At 39.0% G+C, this 13,114-nt stretch overlaps 1 protein-coding gene across 2 annotated transcripts in view; it reads right to left on the reverse strand.

The window, feature by feature from the left end:
* Positions 1-13,114, reverse strand: part of Lama2 (laminin subunit alpha 2) — a 594,199-nt gene that overhangs the window by 33,394 nt on the left and 547,691 nt on the right. Inside the window, exons 52-54 of one of the 2 annotated variants that reach the window (XM_038339596.1) lie at positions 7,379-7,517; positions 5,252-5,263; positions 2,195-2,315 (exon numbers count right to left, since the gene is read on the reverse strand). In XM_038339596.1, the coding sequence (XP_038195524.1) occupies positions 2,195-2,315; positions 5,252-5,263; positions 7,379-7,517 (272 nt within the window). The remainder of the gene's footprint in view (positions 1-2,194; positions 2,316-5,251; positions 5,264-7,378; positions 7,518-13,114) is intronic. The other variant, XM_038339597.1, reaches the window with a different exon arrangement.

A 13,114-nucleotide genomic window follows, 5' to 3' on the forward strand; every position in this document is an offset into this window, starting at 1 on the left:
AGAAAGCAGGGAGTCATCTACAATTTGTCTATTCCTTCGCCCTAACTTTCACAATCTTGTCCTCTCCATTCTTTTTATATTCAGACTGAATCACCTCTTTACATTCTTTTAGACTCTGCTTTGCTTCTAAATTACATGTGTGTGTGTGGAAGGGTGGTGAGCACATGCCCACAGAGGCCAAGGACTTTGGATCTACCTCAAGCGAGACTTAGAAGCAGATGTGAGTCATCTGCTGTGGGAGCCATAGGCACTCAGCTCCTCTGCAAGAGCAGTACAGGCCCTTAGCCACTGAGCTTTATCTCCAGTCTTTTGTTTCTCAAATATGTACATTTCTTTGCCAGTAAATATAGTTCATCATCACTTTATTTATTTATTTATTTATTTATTTTTATTTATTTATGTGTTTATGTATGTATTTATTTATTCATTTATTTATTTGAGATAAGGTTTCTCTGGGTAACAGCTCTAGCTGTCCTAGAAATCACTCTGTAGACCAGGTTGGCCGTGAACTCACAGAGATTCACCTACTTCTGACTCCCAAGTGCTGGGATTGAAGGCATGTGCCACCACTGCCAGGTTTATCACTGCTTTTAATAGCTGGAGGAATTCTACCATCTAAAAGTGCTCACATTTATTCCAGCAAGACCATTCCATTTGTCATTTAAGGTACCTAAAATACTCATTTTTAAAAGTCTTAGATATTTTGGAGGAAAGGCAAAAAATCTTTTCATGAGGGCCACTCCAGCCCCTGCACCCTTGCACCCCTGCACAGGGTTTCGAGTCCAGCAAAATGGCACAGCCATTGAAAAAAAATGTATAATCTACTTTCTATTCTGATTTTCAAATTTCACAATTTTAAACGTTTCAGTTAAGACTACTTTGCAGACTTTTCAGTATTTATCCATTTCAAATTTCTGCCTCTTATTTTAGGTAAGTAATTCTCTATTCTGGAATGCCTTTACATGGGAATCTTTACGTAGGACGCCTTTATAGTGTGCCACAGGCTGTTCAGTTTGTTGCTCTGGACAGCTTTTCACTCTCAAGCATATATCTTTTTGAGTGCAAACGAGAGTAGTTAGACTTTGAAGGTTTTAACTCTATATAAGGTTTCCTTAAGAAGACAGTGTGGACCCTTAGAGTATTCATTGTTTCTGTATTTCTCCTTACATTTGCAGCAGGAGTCTAAGACCATTTCCCACAGAGCCTACAGCTATGAACAATGAAGACCCAGGTAGGTCTGTCCCAATATTGCAATCTCACAGCTCAGAAGGCAAATCCACTCTTTTCTCTATTTTCCTGTCCCTTCCTCATTTCATTGAAGACCACTGGAGTGATTCAAAATGATTTGCATTGGAGAAAGCGGCCAAAACGAACAGTTATATCAGAATGGGTAATTAAAAATTAGTGTTTGATAAAGTCAACGTTTTCTTATTTTAAAATCTCATCACTATAGAATTTTCATAAAATTCTTGTTAGTAATTTATGGTCATTTATCGATATTATAAGAGGGGAAAGTGATGCTCTGGGTCTTTCTCACATTGACTGGCCAGAGCTGAAGAGTCACTACTGAGCACACATCTTTTAACTGCACTAACAACAAAAAAGAGATTCTGAGATGCAAGAGAATTTTACATTCATATCACATGAATCTTTGCAGAGTTGGACAAAACACATCACACAACTTCAAGGCTGTAGACAAGATGCTGTGCACCGGTGAGGTGGTGGGTGGTGTTACCATCTGTGTAAACTGTGGACAAGATGCTGTGCACTGGTGAGAATTATGGATGGTGGTACCGTCTGTATAAACAATTAACATATTCTAGAGAAAGGTAATCAAGCTGTATAATGTGCAAATGTAAAATGAATTTAGAAAAGATAACAAAAATGAGAAGAAATGTTATTGAAAAGGAAGATAGAACCAACCAGAAGAGCAATTTCTATGAAGATACCTGCTATGTACTCAAGTACTATAGGACTTGAAAAATGGGACACAATTTTGGCTCTTCATAATACCATTTCTATCACAGTGACTTATAGGATGCTTCTGTCATACTCTGTCCTCTATGAATGACTAAGAAAAGATCAGAACAAATCTAAACCATGTTAACAAAGGAACAATTCTGGCAAAAGCACTCCTGTTAAGTAAATGAAATATGACCCAAATACGTTATAGAACCTTTAGAAATTAACCAACCTCCAGTGAACAGCCTTTGGTAACACCAACATAATCAGGGCTACTGAGTATATTGTATGGAGTCCTTGAAATTTCGATGTCTTTGAGGCAGCCGGAATACTTCTTCACATTAACTTCTGGCCTATTGAGTAGTCAAATGGACAATCAAAGCAACACCGTTAGACTGATGGCAGTGTAGTTGTCGAGCACTAGAAGGAAGCCATGTGGAACAAACACACACATGCACACATACACACACACACACACACACACACACACACACACACAAGCAGGGGGGGCATGTCCATCAAAGTGCACAGGCACACACTTGCACATCACAAACTGTGCTTTCCATTATGTGGAAGTTGGGTTGACTGGATGTTGACATCACTCTGTACAAAGAGTTCTGATATCTTGTTCTCTCTAAGAGCAGCTTTGCTCACAGCATTTCAACACGAGGCCCAGAAATCAACTGACTTATTAATGCTTCATGTGCATAATGAAATAAGTGCTTCTTGTTTCCATGACAGAGCAGATAATTGTGTGGGCAGAATAATTCAATTATTTATAAAAAGCTCTTTAAAATCTCGTTCAAAATTTAGGAAAAATATTTGGAAATGTTTATTTGAAGCATTCTTGAAGCTAGAAAGAAGTGTGTGGGTGTATGTATGTGTGCACATATGTGAAGATGTGTGTGTGTGTGACAGAACGTGTGTGAGTGCATATGTGTGTGTATGTATGTACATGAACCTGTGCATGTGAGTGTATGTGAGAGTGTTTATGTGTATGTGTGTGCATGTGTGTGTGCCATAACAAAATAAGGCAACATATGCAAAATAGTTCTTCTAATTTGGTTCATGTCTTCTACCCCCAAACGACATTTAAATGCTGGCTTTCTGCTCACTACTTCTAATGACACAGCAAGGATGCTAATAGATTACAAAATAAGAAGTTAATTTCTTGCCTTTGACTCTTACATGCTGCTCTGATTTATTACTTGAAATTGACTAAGTGATCTGATTTCCCTAGGAGTCCATATTTGTATGTGTAAGCAGGCACGGTGACAATGACAGTAGTGTCTATGTATTCGATGAACAAAGTCTGGATGTATTGCAGAGCATAGCACCCTAAATGCACAGTTCACACATACTGACAGAACATGCACAGTGATGACATCTCTTGAGTCTATGACAGCAGAACTTTCTCTGGTGGTAGACGTGCTCTCTTCAGGAGTTTATTAGTTCCCAGGCATGTTGATTATTGGGATTTGCAAAGTAGTTTGTGCCAAGAAGGATCTAAGTGTGTGTGTGTGTGTGTGTGTGTGTGTGTGTGTGTGTGCAGGCATGCATGCGTGTGTGTAAAATGTTCACAGTGGCTAGTAGCTACTACACTGAACAGTTTCAAAATATAGGAGTAAAAATGGCAAATTTTCATTCCGTAGTTTGATGAACATCTGGAAAGTGTCCAATTGACACCAATATTGTACTTGATAGGCTAATGATTAATTCTCCTCTCATTGTCCCTTGATGCCAAGTTTCTCATTTTCATCTTTATAAAAGACACATGGCATGAGGAAAAACAGGTGGGAAAGCAAATTAGACCCTGGCAGTCTGTACCAGGTGATTTATTTCTTGTCAAGCGTTTGTTCTCCTCTCCACTTCCACCCCCGTCTCTCTGGAACTTCTTTATTTCCTTTGATCATTTTCTCTGGTTCCCAAGGTCTCTTCCTTCTGTTCCTTCAGTCAGTAATTATGAAGAACCCTGCCAGCTGGGGGGAAGGGGTCTTACTTATCATCATCTACAAAGTGAAGGGGATGGCGGATTTCACTTGCAGTGCTTGCTTGCTTCCGAATTGTGCTTTAGAGGAGGACAGATCTATCACAATTTTGGGGGTTGGGGGAGTTTTGTCAATAAATTGAGTCACTCCAACAAGCTTATTGTTTCATGGAAATACCAAGATCCTTCTCAAAGTGTAATGATTCAGCAAGTTCAACATTATGAAAGTCTCAGGGATGAGTCACAGTACAGCGATTTGCTTTTTGTAACGCAAACACAGGTCTCTTTCCCGAGGACCACCTCTCATGCACAAAAATTACACAGCGCTAACATGGAGTTTTATTTATGTGTGTGTGCAACAAATGTTCAGTCTTTGCTTTTTAGCCTTCTCTGCAAACAGGGCATGACTAGTAGCAGAATGATGTCATGAAAAAAATGAGTTGTTTTTATTCTTCCTACCTTCTATGTTTTCTAGTTTTTGATACTAAAATCTGGTCTTGGCTTTAAACACTTCCTGGGCCACTTCAGTTTCATTATCTCCTGTTCAGAATTCTGGCAGAATTAGCCTCTGAAATGCCAAAACACCTTTGTTTTTGGCCAGGGTCAAAATCCTTCCACATCGCTAGGATTTGATCAGCCACTTACAGGACCGCTAATTCTTATGAATATCTGCCTTCAGGTGGTTCAAAAGCTATACGGAGACTGTTGCTAAATCTCTCCACTCTTAACTCAAACATTTGAAATGTAGTATCTGCAGAGGTTCTTTTCATTTGGCTCCATAGATAATTTTATAAATGGCAATAAACAAGCGGCTTTGACGAGAGGTGCGGTGGCCATGTAAAGGCGTATTTGCAGAAAGCAAGAAGGCAGTGCTGAGCATTCAGTAGCACGGGTGGTGCGCTGAGCAAACAGCACAGTGTTGGGGTGGCCAGAGTCTACGGTCCTGCTTCAGAAGCCATCTTAACAGGGCTCCCCAGAATTAGACTACGCCCATAAACTTGACTGATCAGCTGCCCTGTGTGTAGGGCCTGCTGGCCACCAGGAGGTGCTGTGTCAAGTGTCTGCACAAGGAAGCAATGAAACAACAGATGTTGTAACCTGATGGATGGTGGGCAAGCAGCAGTCTCTTTGTAAGTGCTGGGAAGCATGAGGACTCTTGCAGCACGCATTATTTGCTCATGAAATCTACTGTGGAAGCAATCACATCGGTGTTGCTCTGCTTCTGCACTGCTGCTGTCCCCACAAAGCCAAATGTCCCCAGCCATGCACTTGAAGAAGGCATGCATAAATTTAAATTTTTACCTTGCTTTCATACTAAGCCAAAGGGAAGAGAAAAAAAAAAAACAATTTACTTATAACCATTTGCTTATAAAATTACTTATAATTTTCATTTAATAAAACAACAAACTTTAACAATAAATCTTGTTTAAAACCTGTCTCATAGAAAGGAATATTTAAAAAGGAAAGTACACAGAAAAGACCAATGTCCTTGATGGACGTGAAACCAAACTTCAGAGATGGCCACTCACCTAACATTACCTCCTAGACATCAGAGATGGCCACCCACCTAACATTACCTCCTAGACATTTTTATTTGGGAATACAAATTCAAAGTTCTTATTCTTTTGACATAATATATGAGAAACTGTACTAACTTGGTGCTTATGAACAGCTTATAAATATCAGCTCTCAAGAAGCTCAAATTTAACAATACATGTGAAAATAATTTGTGTTTACCACATCATCATACAGTGGTACTGACTGCACAAAACAACCCATAAATGCATGAATAATTTGTCAATCACAGATAGGCATATGAAGATTTTATTGAAATAGTAGACCATGCTGCAGCAGCATTGTATATTAAATTGCTGAATGGAGGAAGTAACATTTTGGTGATAAACATTTAGAGGATAAATAGTTTCCAAATAGACACCAAGATACAAATTATTCTCAATGAAGTTAATTCATGATGTGTTTGCGGGTGTTTCAAGGATTCACTTTCAAATAATAAAATTTTTCACTAGAGTAAGTGAACGATTTTTAGGTAGTCTTTTTACACCACATTTAATTCATTCTGAATATAGTTAGTGATTTTTCAAGGTATATCTTTGGCTTAAATAAGTACTGGATTGCCAGCATTTGGTATGATAACTAGCATATAGTAGGTATTCAGCAATCATGTGTTGGATGCGTGTTTAACAAAGAAAGTACTAAGTGATAACTATAACACCATTCAAATAATTTTGATATATAGTGATTTTTATGATTTGATATTTCAGAATTATAATACAAATGAATATACTGATATAATATATAATATATAATGTATGTGTGTACACATGTGTGTGAACATGCACACATGACCTGTACCATGAAGCTTATCAATATACACTATGAAAAACTGGTAATTGGACAATTTCCCAGTCTAGGAGTATATTTGAGGAAAAACAAATTCAGTTGATATAACATTGATATATAAAATGAGCCCAAGGTTCCTCTGTTCAGGGACCTGTTGATGGGAAATAGAAAGGTAACTGCCCCTGTGGTTTCCGATGATGACATTCTAAGGTATCTCCAGATGTTCTATTTTTATTGAGTAGAAGCATCTTTGAAGGACTTTCATAACGTTTATAAACCACCAAGAAAAAGCCAGAAACCAGAGATGAAAAACCCTCAAAACATGGTACTCCGAGAGTGTCATAACTATCCACAAATTAACCAGATCAATTCATCCCATTTTAATCAGATTCAGCTAACATACAGTATGTACCAGATACTCTATGGGATTTGTTTCTCATGTTTCATATTAAGCAATACATTAATTAAATGCCACATGGGCTACTTTCTGACTTTTTAGGTCCTGCGTTTGAACTAACTGCACTATGAGTTACTGATGTCTTTCTATCCTGCTCCTTACAGAGCATATGAGAAATCTCTAAATATGTTGGAACAGGCATGTGAATAACAAATATTGTTTGGTACTGGATATGCGGGAAAGCTCCACTATGCTATTATGATGCTAATGATTAGCAATAACTTAGCTTATACTCACAGCATCCCGAACACTGGCTAATTTTCAGACGCCTGCACAATGTCAGAATGCCATTCTCTCTGGCAACTGTGCACAGAGAGCAGCAATTACAGGACTCACATTCAGCTTTGGCTTCCACCTTTAATTACTTTCATAATTCCTTTCAGCAGGTGAATATAAGAGAAACAGCCATTCCAATTTATCTCTCCAACAAAGATGTCAAACTAATCCCCAGTTCCCAAATCCTTGTGTTGCTCTTACATACAACATGATTTTTTTGATTAGTCCTTTCTATAGCTAAAGGTTATATGGCATTGCCATTGTAATTAAACTTCCCAACTCTACAAGACACAATGGCCATTTAATTAAAACTTTCCCTTTAAATGCTAGATTACCTTAAGTTTCTCAGAGTTGGCAGGCCACCAAAATATATTTTGTCATCTGCTTTCAAGTCAAGACCAAAGTTGTTTCCTGAAGATGAAGTGGCTATGTTCTCCTCCTGGTTAGTATCGATGTCGACAATTGATATGTTGGCTGTAATAGAGATAGGAATTTTCCATTTAATTAGTGCAAGGTCCACCATAGCTATGCGCTTGCTGACAACTGGATATTCAGTCTAAATTTAGAATAGACATTAGTGTTCTCCCAGCATGTGTAGTATATATAACTATTTAATGCACAACACTAGTATAAATACAGTACATTATTGAAACATTCACACCAGAACATGGAAATAATGGTTTCCACACAAGGAAGACTAATCCGTGGAGACAAAAGTAAGCAGCTTAGATGGCTATCAACAAGCCACTAGACACAGTTTCTAATGCTATGGAAAATGAGTATTGTGTTCACAGGACTATCTAGCTCAAATTGGATAATTAGAAATGTTTCAACTCTCGGCCTCTTCCTATGAATTTCAGTCTCTGCAGAACTACTGAGGCCTCTGTTCATTTGTAAAGTGTTATTTTCTTGTATAAAAGCATAGCACATGCTGGTGGAGAGATGTGGATGTTTGATTCCATGAGTCAGTGAGACCCACATCTAATGTAAAACACATTTTAGACTGGGAGGCTGTGTCATGAGTAATGTACTGTCCTTACTCCTATTTGCTCTTCTCTTAGATCTCAAAGGATTTTCTTATGCGGAGAGGACTAGAACGTAGACCTAGAGAAGGAAGAAGAAAGAATGCACATCTCTGCTGAGACTGCATTGTTTAGAAAACAGAATAAGACACCTGGGAACCCCTCTAGAGTCAAGTCTCTGCCAACCCTAGAATGGCTCCCTTAATTAAGATATATAATTCCTTGTTCCCATATCCACTTTTCCTATATCCCAACCATCCTATTCCCCCAAGCTCTTCCCATCCTCCACTTCACACTTTTCTCTCCCCATCCCCCCTCCCACCATACCACCCCACCCCCATGTTCCCATTTTTTGTCCGGCAATCTTGTCTACTTCCAGTATTCAGGAGGATAACTATATGTTTTTCTTTGGGTTCACCTTCTTATATAGCTTCTCTAGGATTTTTTACGAATTATAGGCTCGATGTCCTTTATTTATGGCTAGAAACCAATTATGAGTGAGTACAGGAAGATGCCCCCAGCTAGGTCCTTGGGCAGCTGAGGAGAGGGTGCCAAAAATGTACAGATCCTATTGCCATACTCATGAATATCTTGCATATCACCATAGAACCTTCACCTGGCATTGGATGGAGAAAATGACAGAGCCCCACATAGGAGCACTGGACTGAGATCCCAAGGTCCCGATGAGGAGCAAAAGGAGGGAGATCATGGGCAAGGAAGTCAGGACCGTGAGGAGTGCGTTTACCCATTGAGACGGTGGGACAGATCTAACGGGAGACCACCAAGTCCAGTTGGAATGGGACTGATGGAACAGGGGACCAAACCAGACTCTCTGAATGTGGCTGATGGTGGAGGAGGACTGAGAAACCAAGGACAACGGCAATGAACATGAACTCTACAGCATGAATGGGCTCACTGTGAGCCTTGTCAGTTTGGTTGCTCACCTTCCTGGACTTAGGGGGAGCTGGGAGGACCTTGGACTTAACATAGTGAAGGGAACCCTGATGGCTCTTTGTCTTGGAGAGGGGTGGAGTGGGGGTATGGGTGGAAGGGAGGGGAGGGAAGGGGGAGGAGACGGAAATCTTTAATAAAAAAATGAGAAAAAAATAAAAAAAGAAAACAGAATAAGAATTCTTATATCATTGGTTTTCCTCATTAATTTTTAAAGGATCAGGGTAGGCTCCTTCTGAGTGGTATGATTCCTGGGTATGCTATATTCTTATCTTAGACCTGCCCTTCAAGTACATCATATGTTCTGGGTCCTTGATATTTATTGAGACATTGGCTCATTCATGCGACAGGTTTTGCTTCTTCATCTTTGCCTACTGGAGGATCTCAATGAGTGTGAGTTTTAAAATTGGCATTTGAACCAATTAGTTAAAAGGGAATCTCTAAATGTTCACTGTTTACATTGTTAGTTTCTTGGATGCCCCTGGTTCAAACACACATGAAGTATACTGCATCAGTGTTAAACATATATCCTAATACTTGCCTGCCCAGATCTTTCAATATGCTGAGGTACTGTGCAGTGCTACAACTGAGGGGCACAAGTGAGGTATTACTCATTTTCTTGAACATGCAAGATTATTATAGTCTCTCCATTTATCATCATTTATAACTGACATTCTTTGGAAAACAAAGAAAAATAGCAAAGTACAAAATTCCATTGTAGTCTACAGTGCTACTCAAAAATCTATCTTCAATAATATCATACACCACCAGCACATGAAAATAACCCAAATCAAATACCCCCAAACCTATTAACACTTTAAAATTTTAGAATAATCTATCACCTATCTATCTATCTATCTATCTATCTATCTATCTATCTATCTATCTATCTATCTATCTATTTATCATCTATCTATCTATCTATCTACTATCTATCTATCTACTATCTATCTATCTATCTATCTATCTATCTATCTATCTATCTATCTATCTATCTATCTATCTATCTATCCATCCATGCATTGTGGAAACAGGTGCTCTGACTGACCTGTAACTTGCTATTCAGATCAGACTGGCCTTGTACTCCCAGGGATCTATCTGCTTCTGCCTCCTGAGGACTAGGATTAAGTACATATACCACCAAACCAGGCAAAAGTCTACTTTTGTAAAAAGTGAAAAAAACAAACCAAACTAGATAAACCACCCTAAAGGAATGACTTTAATGATCCATTAAGATTTATTTAACAGATCAATATTTAAATTTTAATTAATTATATACATTTCATATATTTAATTAATTTCCTTTACATACATAATTAACTCGATATACACATACACCTTAGCCAGTCTGGCAGCTAAAGAAAATAGATTAATGGAATTGTTTTAAGGACTTTTATACATGTTCTTTTTTTTTATCCAGATCACAAAGAAGGCTTTATAGAATGCTATTCACTGGAACCTAAAACGTCTCTTTCTGCAGACTTGGTGGATATTTTAATGGTGTTCATAAAAGGGGATTCTGTCTCTGTCACCAATAAGCCAGTGATTGGGTGGACTTTTCTTCCTTATCCATGAGAGGGTATATGCAGTTTTAGAAGCCATCTCCAGAATCAAAGATCATCAACACAATTCAAGTGAAACTCACCAGTCTGAGAGCTAGCTCTGATGAAGATATAGGCTGGCATAGTTTTACTATCTTAGCAGGAGGGCTTTCCTGCAGCTGTTAAGAATGCCAGGGCTGAAGAAGGTGTTGGTAGGTAATGTTATACAGCCATATTTTTTTTATTTGTAGAATAGAAAAGTAGCTATCCAAATACAAATTCAAGATTTGGTAGGTTTAGCCATCATTTTTATGAGTAAGTAGAGAAAAGAGGGTGTTATTACATAAAACACAGAGTGAGGGATTAGAATATAATTTTATAATCATCTCTGTGTTGTTATGCACTGTTTCTACCTTGGTAATCCCTTTTCTTCTCCAAATCCAACAGAAACCTAAATAATTATTCTTACCTTCACACTATCAACTCCTGACTTTCACTCTCTTCTCTCTTTCTGAGCTAGACCTCCTTCAGAATCAGGTTGCTGTCACAGAGTCTGCTTTCCCATAGTCCTTTGCACCCCAAAGAGCCACTGTTACCCCCACGCTAACGATTCATTAAAGGATTATTATGGCTTCCACATTTCTTTTGATAGTGAATTCCTTTGCTCTTATTTCCTGTCAGCATTCTAGGATAAGTCAAATTCTTTTCCCTTTTTCTTTCATACATGATTTTATGTAACCATGGCTAGAACTCACTGTGTGACCAAGGATGACTTTTAACTCTTAATCCTCTTGCCTCTAGTACCCCAGTGCTGGGGTTACAGGCATGTGCTACCAAAGCCCAGCTCTTCATTCTTTGAGGAAATTATTTCATTTCCTTCTTTAACATTAGGCTTCTTGCAGAGATTGATTTCAGATTTCTCTGATTATTTATCTAAGGCTCCCTTTCAGGGTCTTCATTTAACTCCTTTCGATATCTGTGGGTTTCAAGGTGGTGGGGGGGCATTTTGTTCTGATACGCTACTCAGTTTTTCTCACCCTTACTTATTTGACCATTTTGACTGTGAAATGACTCCAGTTTCTTCATCTCCTCTCTAGAATTCGATGATTCACATTACATTTAATTGCCTGCCAAGTACACAGCTTCCCTAGGTTACTAAAGGTACTAAATAGACCTTAAATACACCAAGTCTCGAATAGAACTGACTATTTTTCAAAGACAAATGAAAACCCTGCTATTGTCTCTCGATTCAGCAACTCCTTCAGTATCACTGACATAATCTTATTGTCCAAGCAAAAGGGTTTATTCCAGATCTTGTTCCTCTAAGCTTATAGGGTATAAGATACTTGATATTGTTCAACTCCATTTTCCCCTCTACATTCTCATTATGGACTTTAATTTTCTTCTTTTACCTGACCCTCTGAAGATCTCAGTAGCAACCAAAATGGTCACAAACATACTGACCAAGTTGCTCTGGAAGACATTTCAGTGAGGTCCAGATGTGATCTTGCGGAAGAATTAAATTCCTCTATGGCTAAAGCCATCTTCTGAGCTCACAGGCCTATGCAGACCCTCATCCTGCTATCTCAGGATAATTCAGTAATTTTCTACCATCACTTCTTCATTTGAGTCTACCCACTTACTGACCGCTGATAGTGTGTGTCTGCTAACGTGTGTCTGGCAGCAAGATTTCTATTGCAGTAGTTGAAGGATTTATGTGAGTAAAGATATTTGGGAAACACGTAATTAAATGTCCGTCCTGAACTACACAGGGTTCTTATGACCTGTGAGCACTGCGTCTCTCTTACACGGGGATGAAGAATGCAGCAGAACGGCTTCTGAAGTCTAACATTAGCCTTTGTCTACCCTAAGGAGTTTCTCCAAGCACCTCCTGTTCCAAGAAGAGGCCGCTTCAAACTGACACATCTAGCTCTCCAGTGACTCCAGGGTTTGTGCAGCATTCCTCTGAAATTTCTGCAGGTGGTCTTCAACTAGGCCACTCTTCCAACCTTACTTGTGTCTCAGTGGCCCTTCCTGGAGCTAATTTTTCCATCCAGAGTTCTATTCTGAGACTATGTTCTGGCTAGTTTTACATCAGCTTGACATAAGCTGAAGTCACCTGAGAGGAGGATACCCCATTTGAGGAAAAAAAAATGTCCCCTGCAAGATTTGGCTGTAAGCAAACCAATAGGTTATTTTCTCCATTAGTCATCAATGGGGGGAGGGAAGCCCAGTTCATTTGTGGGTGGTGCTACCCCACGATTGGGAGTCCTGGGTGCTACAAGAAAGCATTCTGGACAACCCCGAGGAGCAAGTCAGTAAGCAGCACTCCTCCATGGCTTCGGCATCAGCTCCTGCCTCTAGGTTCTTGCCTTGTTTTAAATTCCTGTCCTGATTGCCTTCAATGATGTTATGGAAGAGAAAGGTAAATAAATAAAACCTTTCCTCCCCAAGCTGCTTTTGGTCATGGTGGTTTTTTTTTTTTTTTCAGCAATAGAAACCCTTACCGTGACAGAATGGTACTTTACTATACACAACGCCATCAGCAATTAAAGAT

Source organism: Arvicola amphibius, chromosome 8 (assembly GCF_903992535.2).
Source record: "Arvicola amphibius chromosome 8, mArvAmp1.2, whole genome shotgun sequence".
Taxonomy (NCBI): Eukaryota; Metazoa; Chordata; class Mammalia; order Rodentia; family Cricetidae; genus Arvicola; species Arvicola amphibius.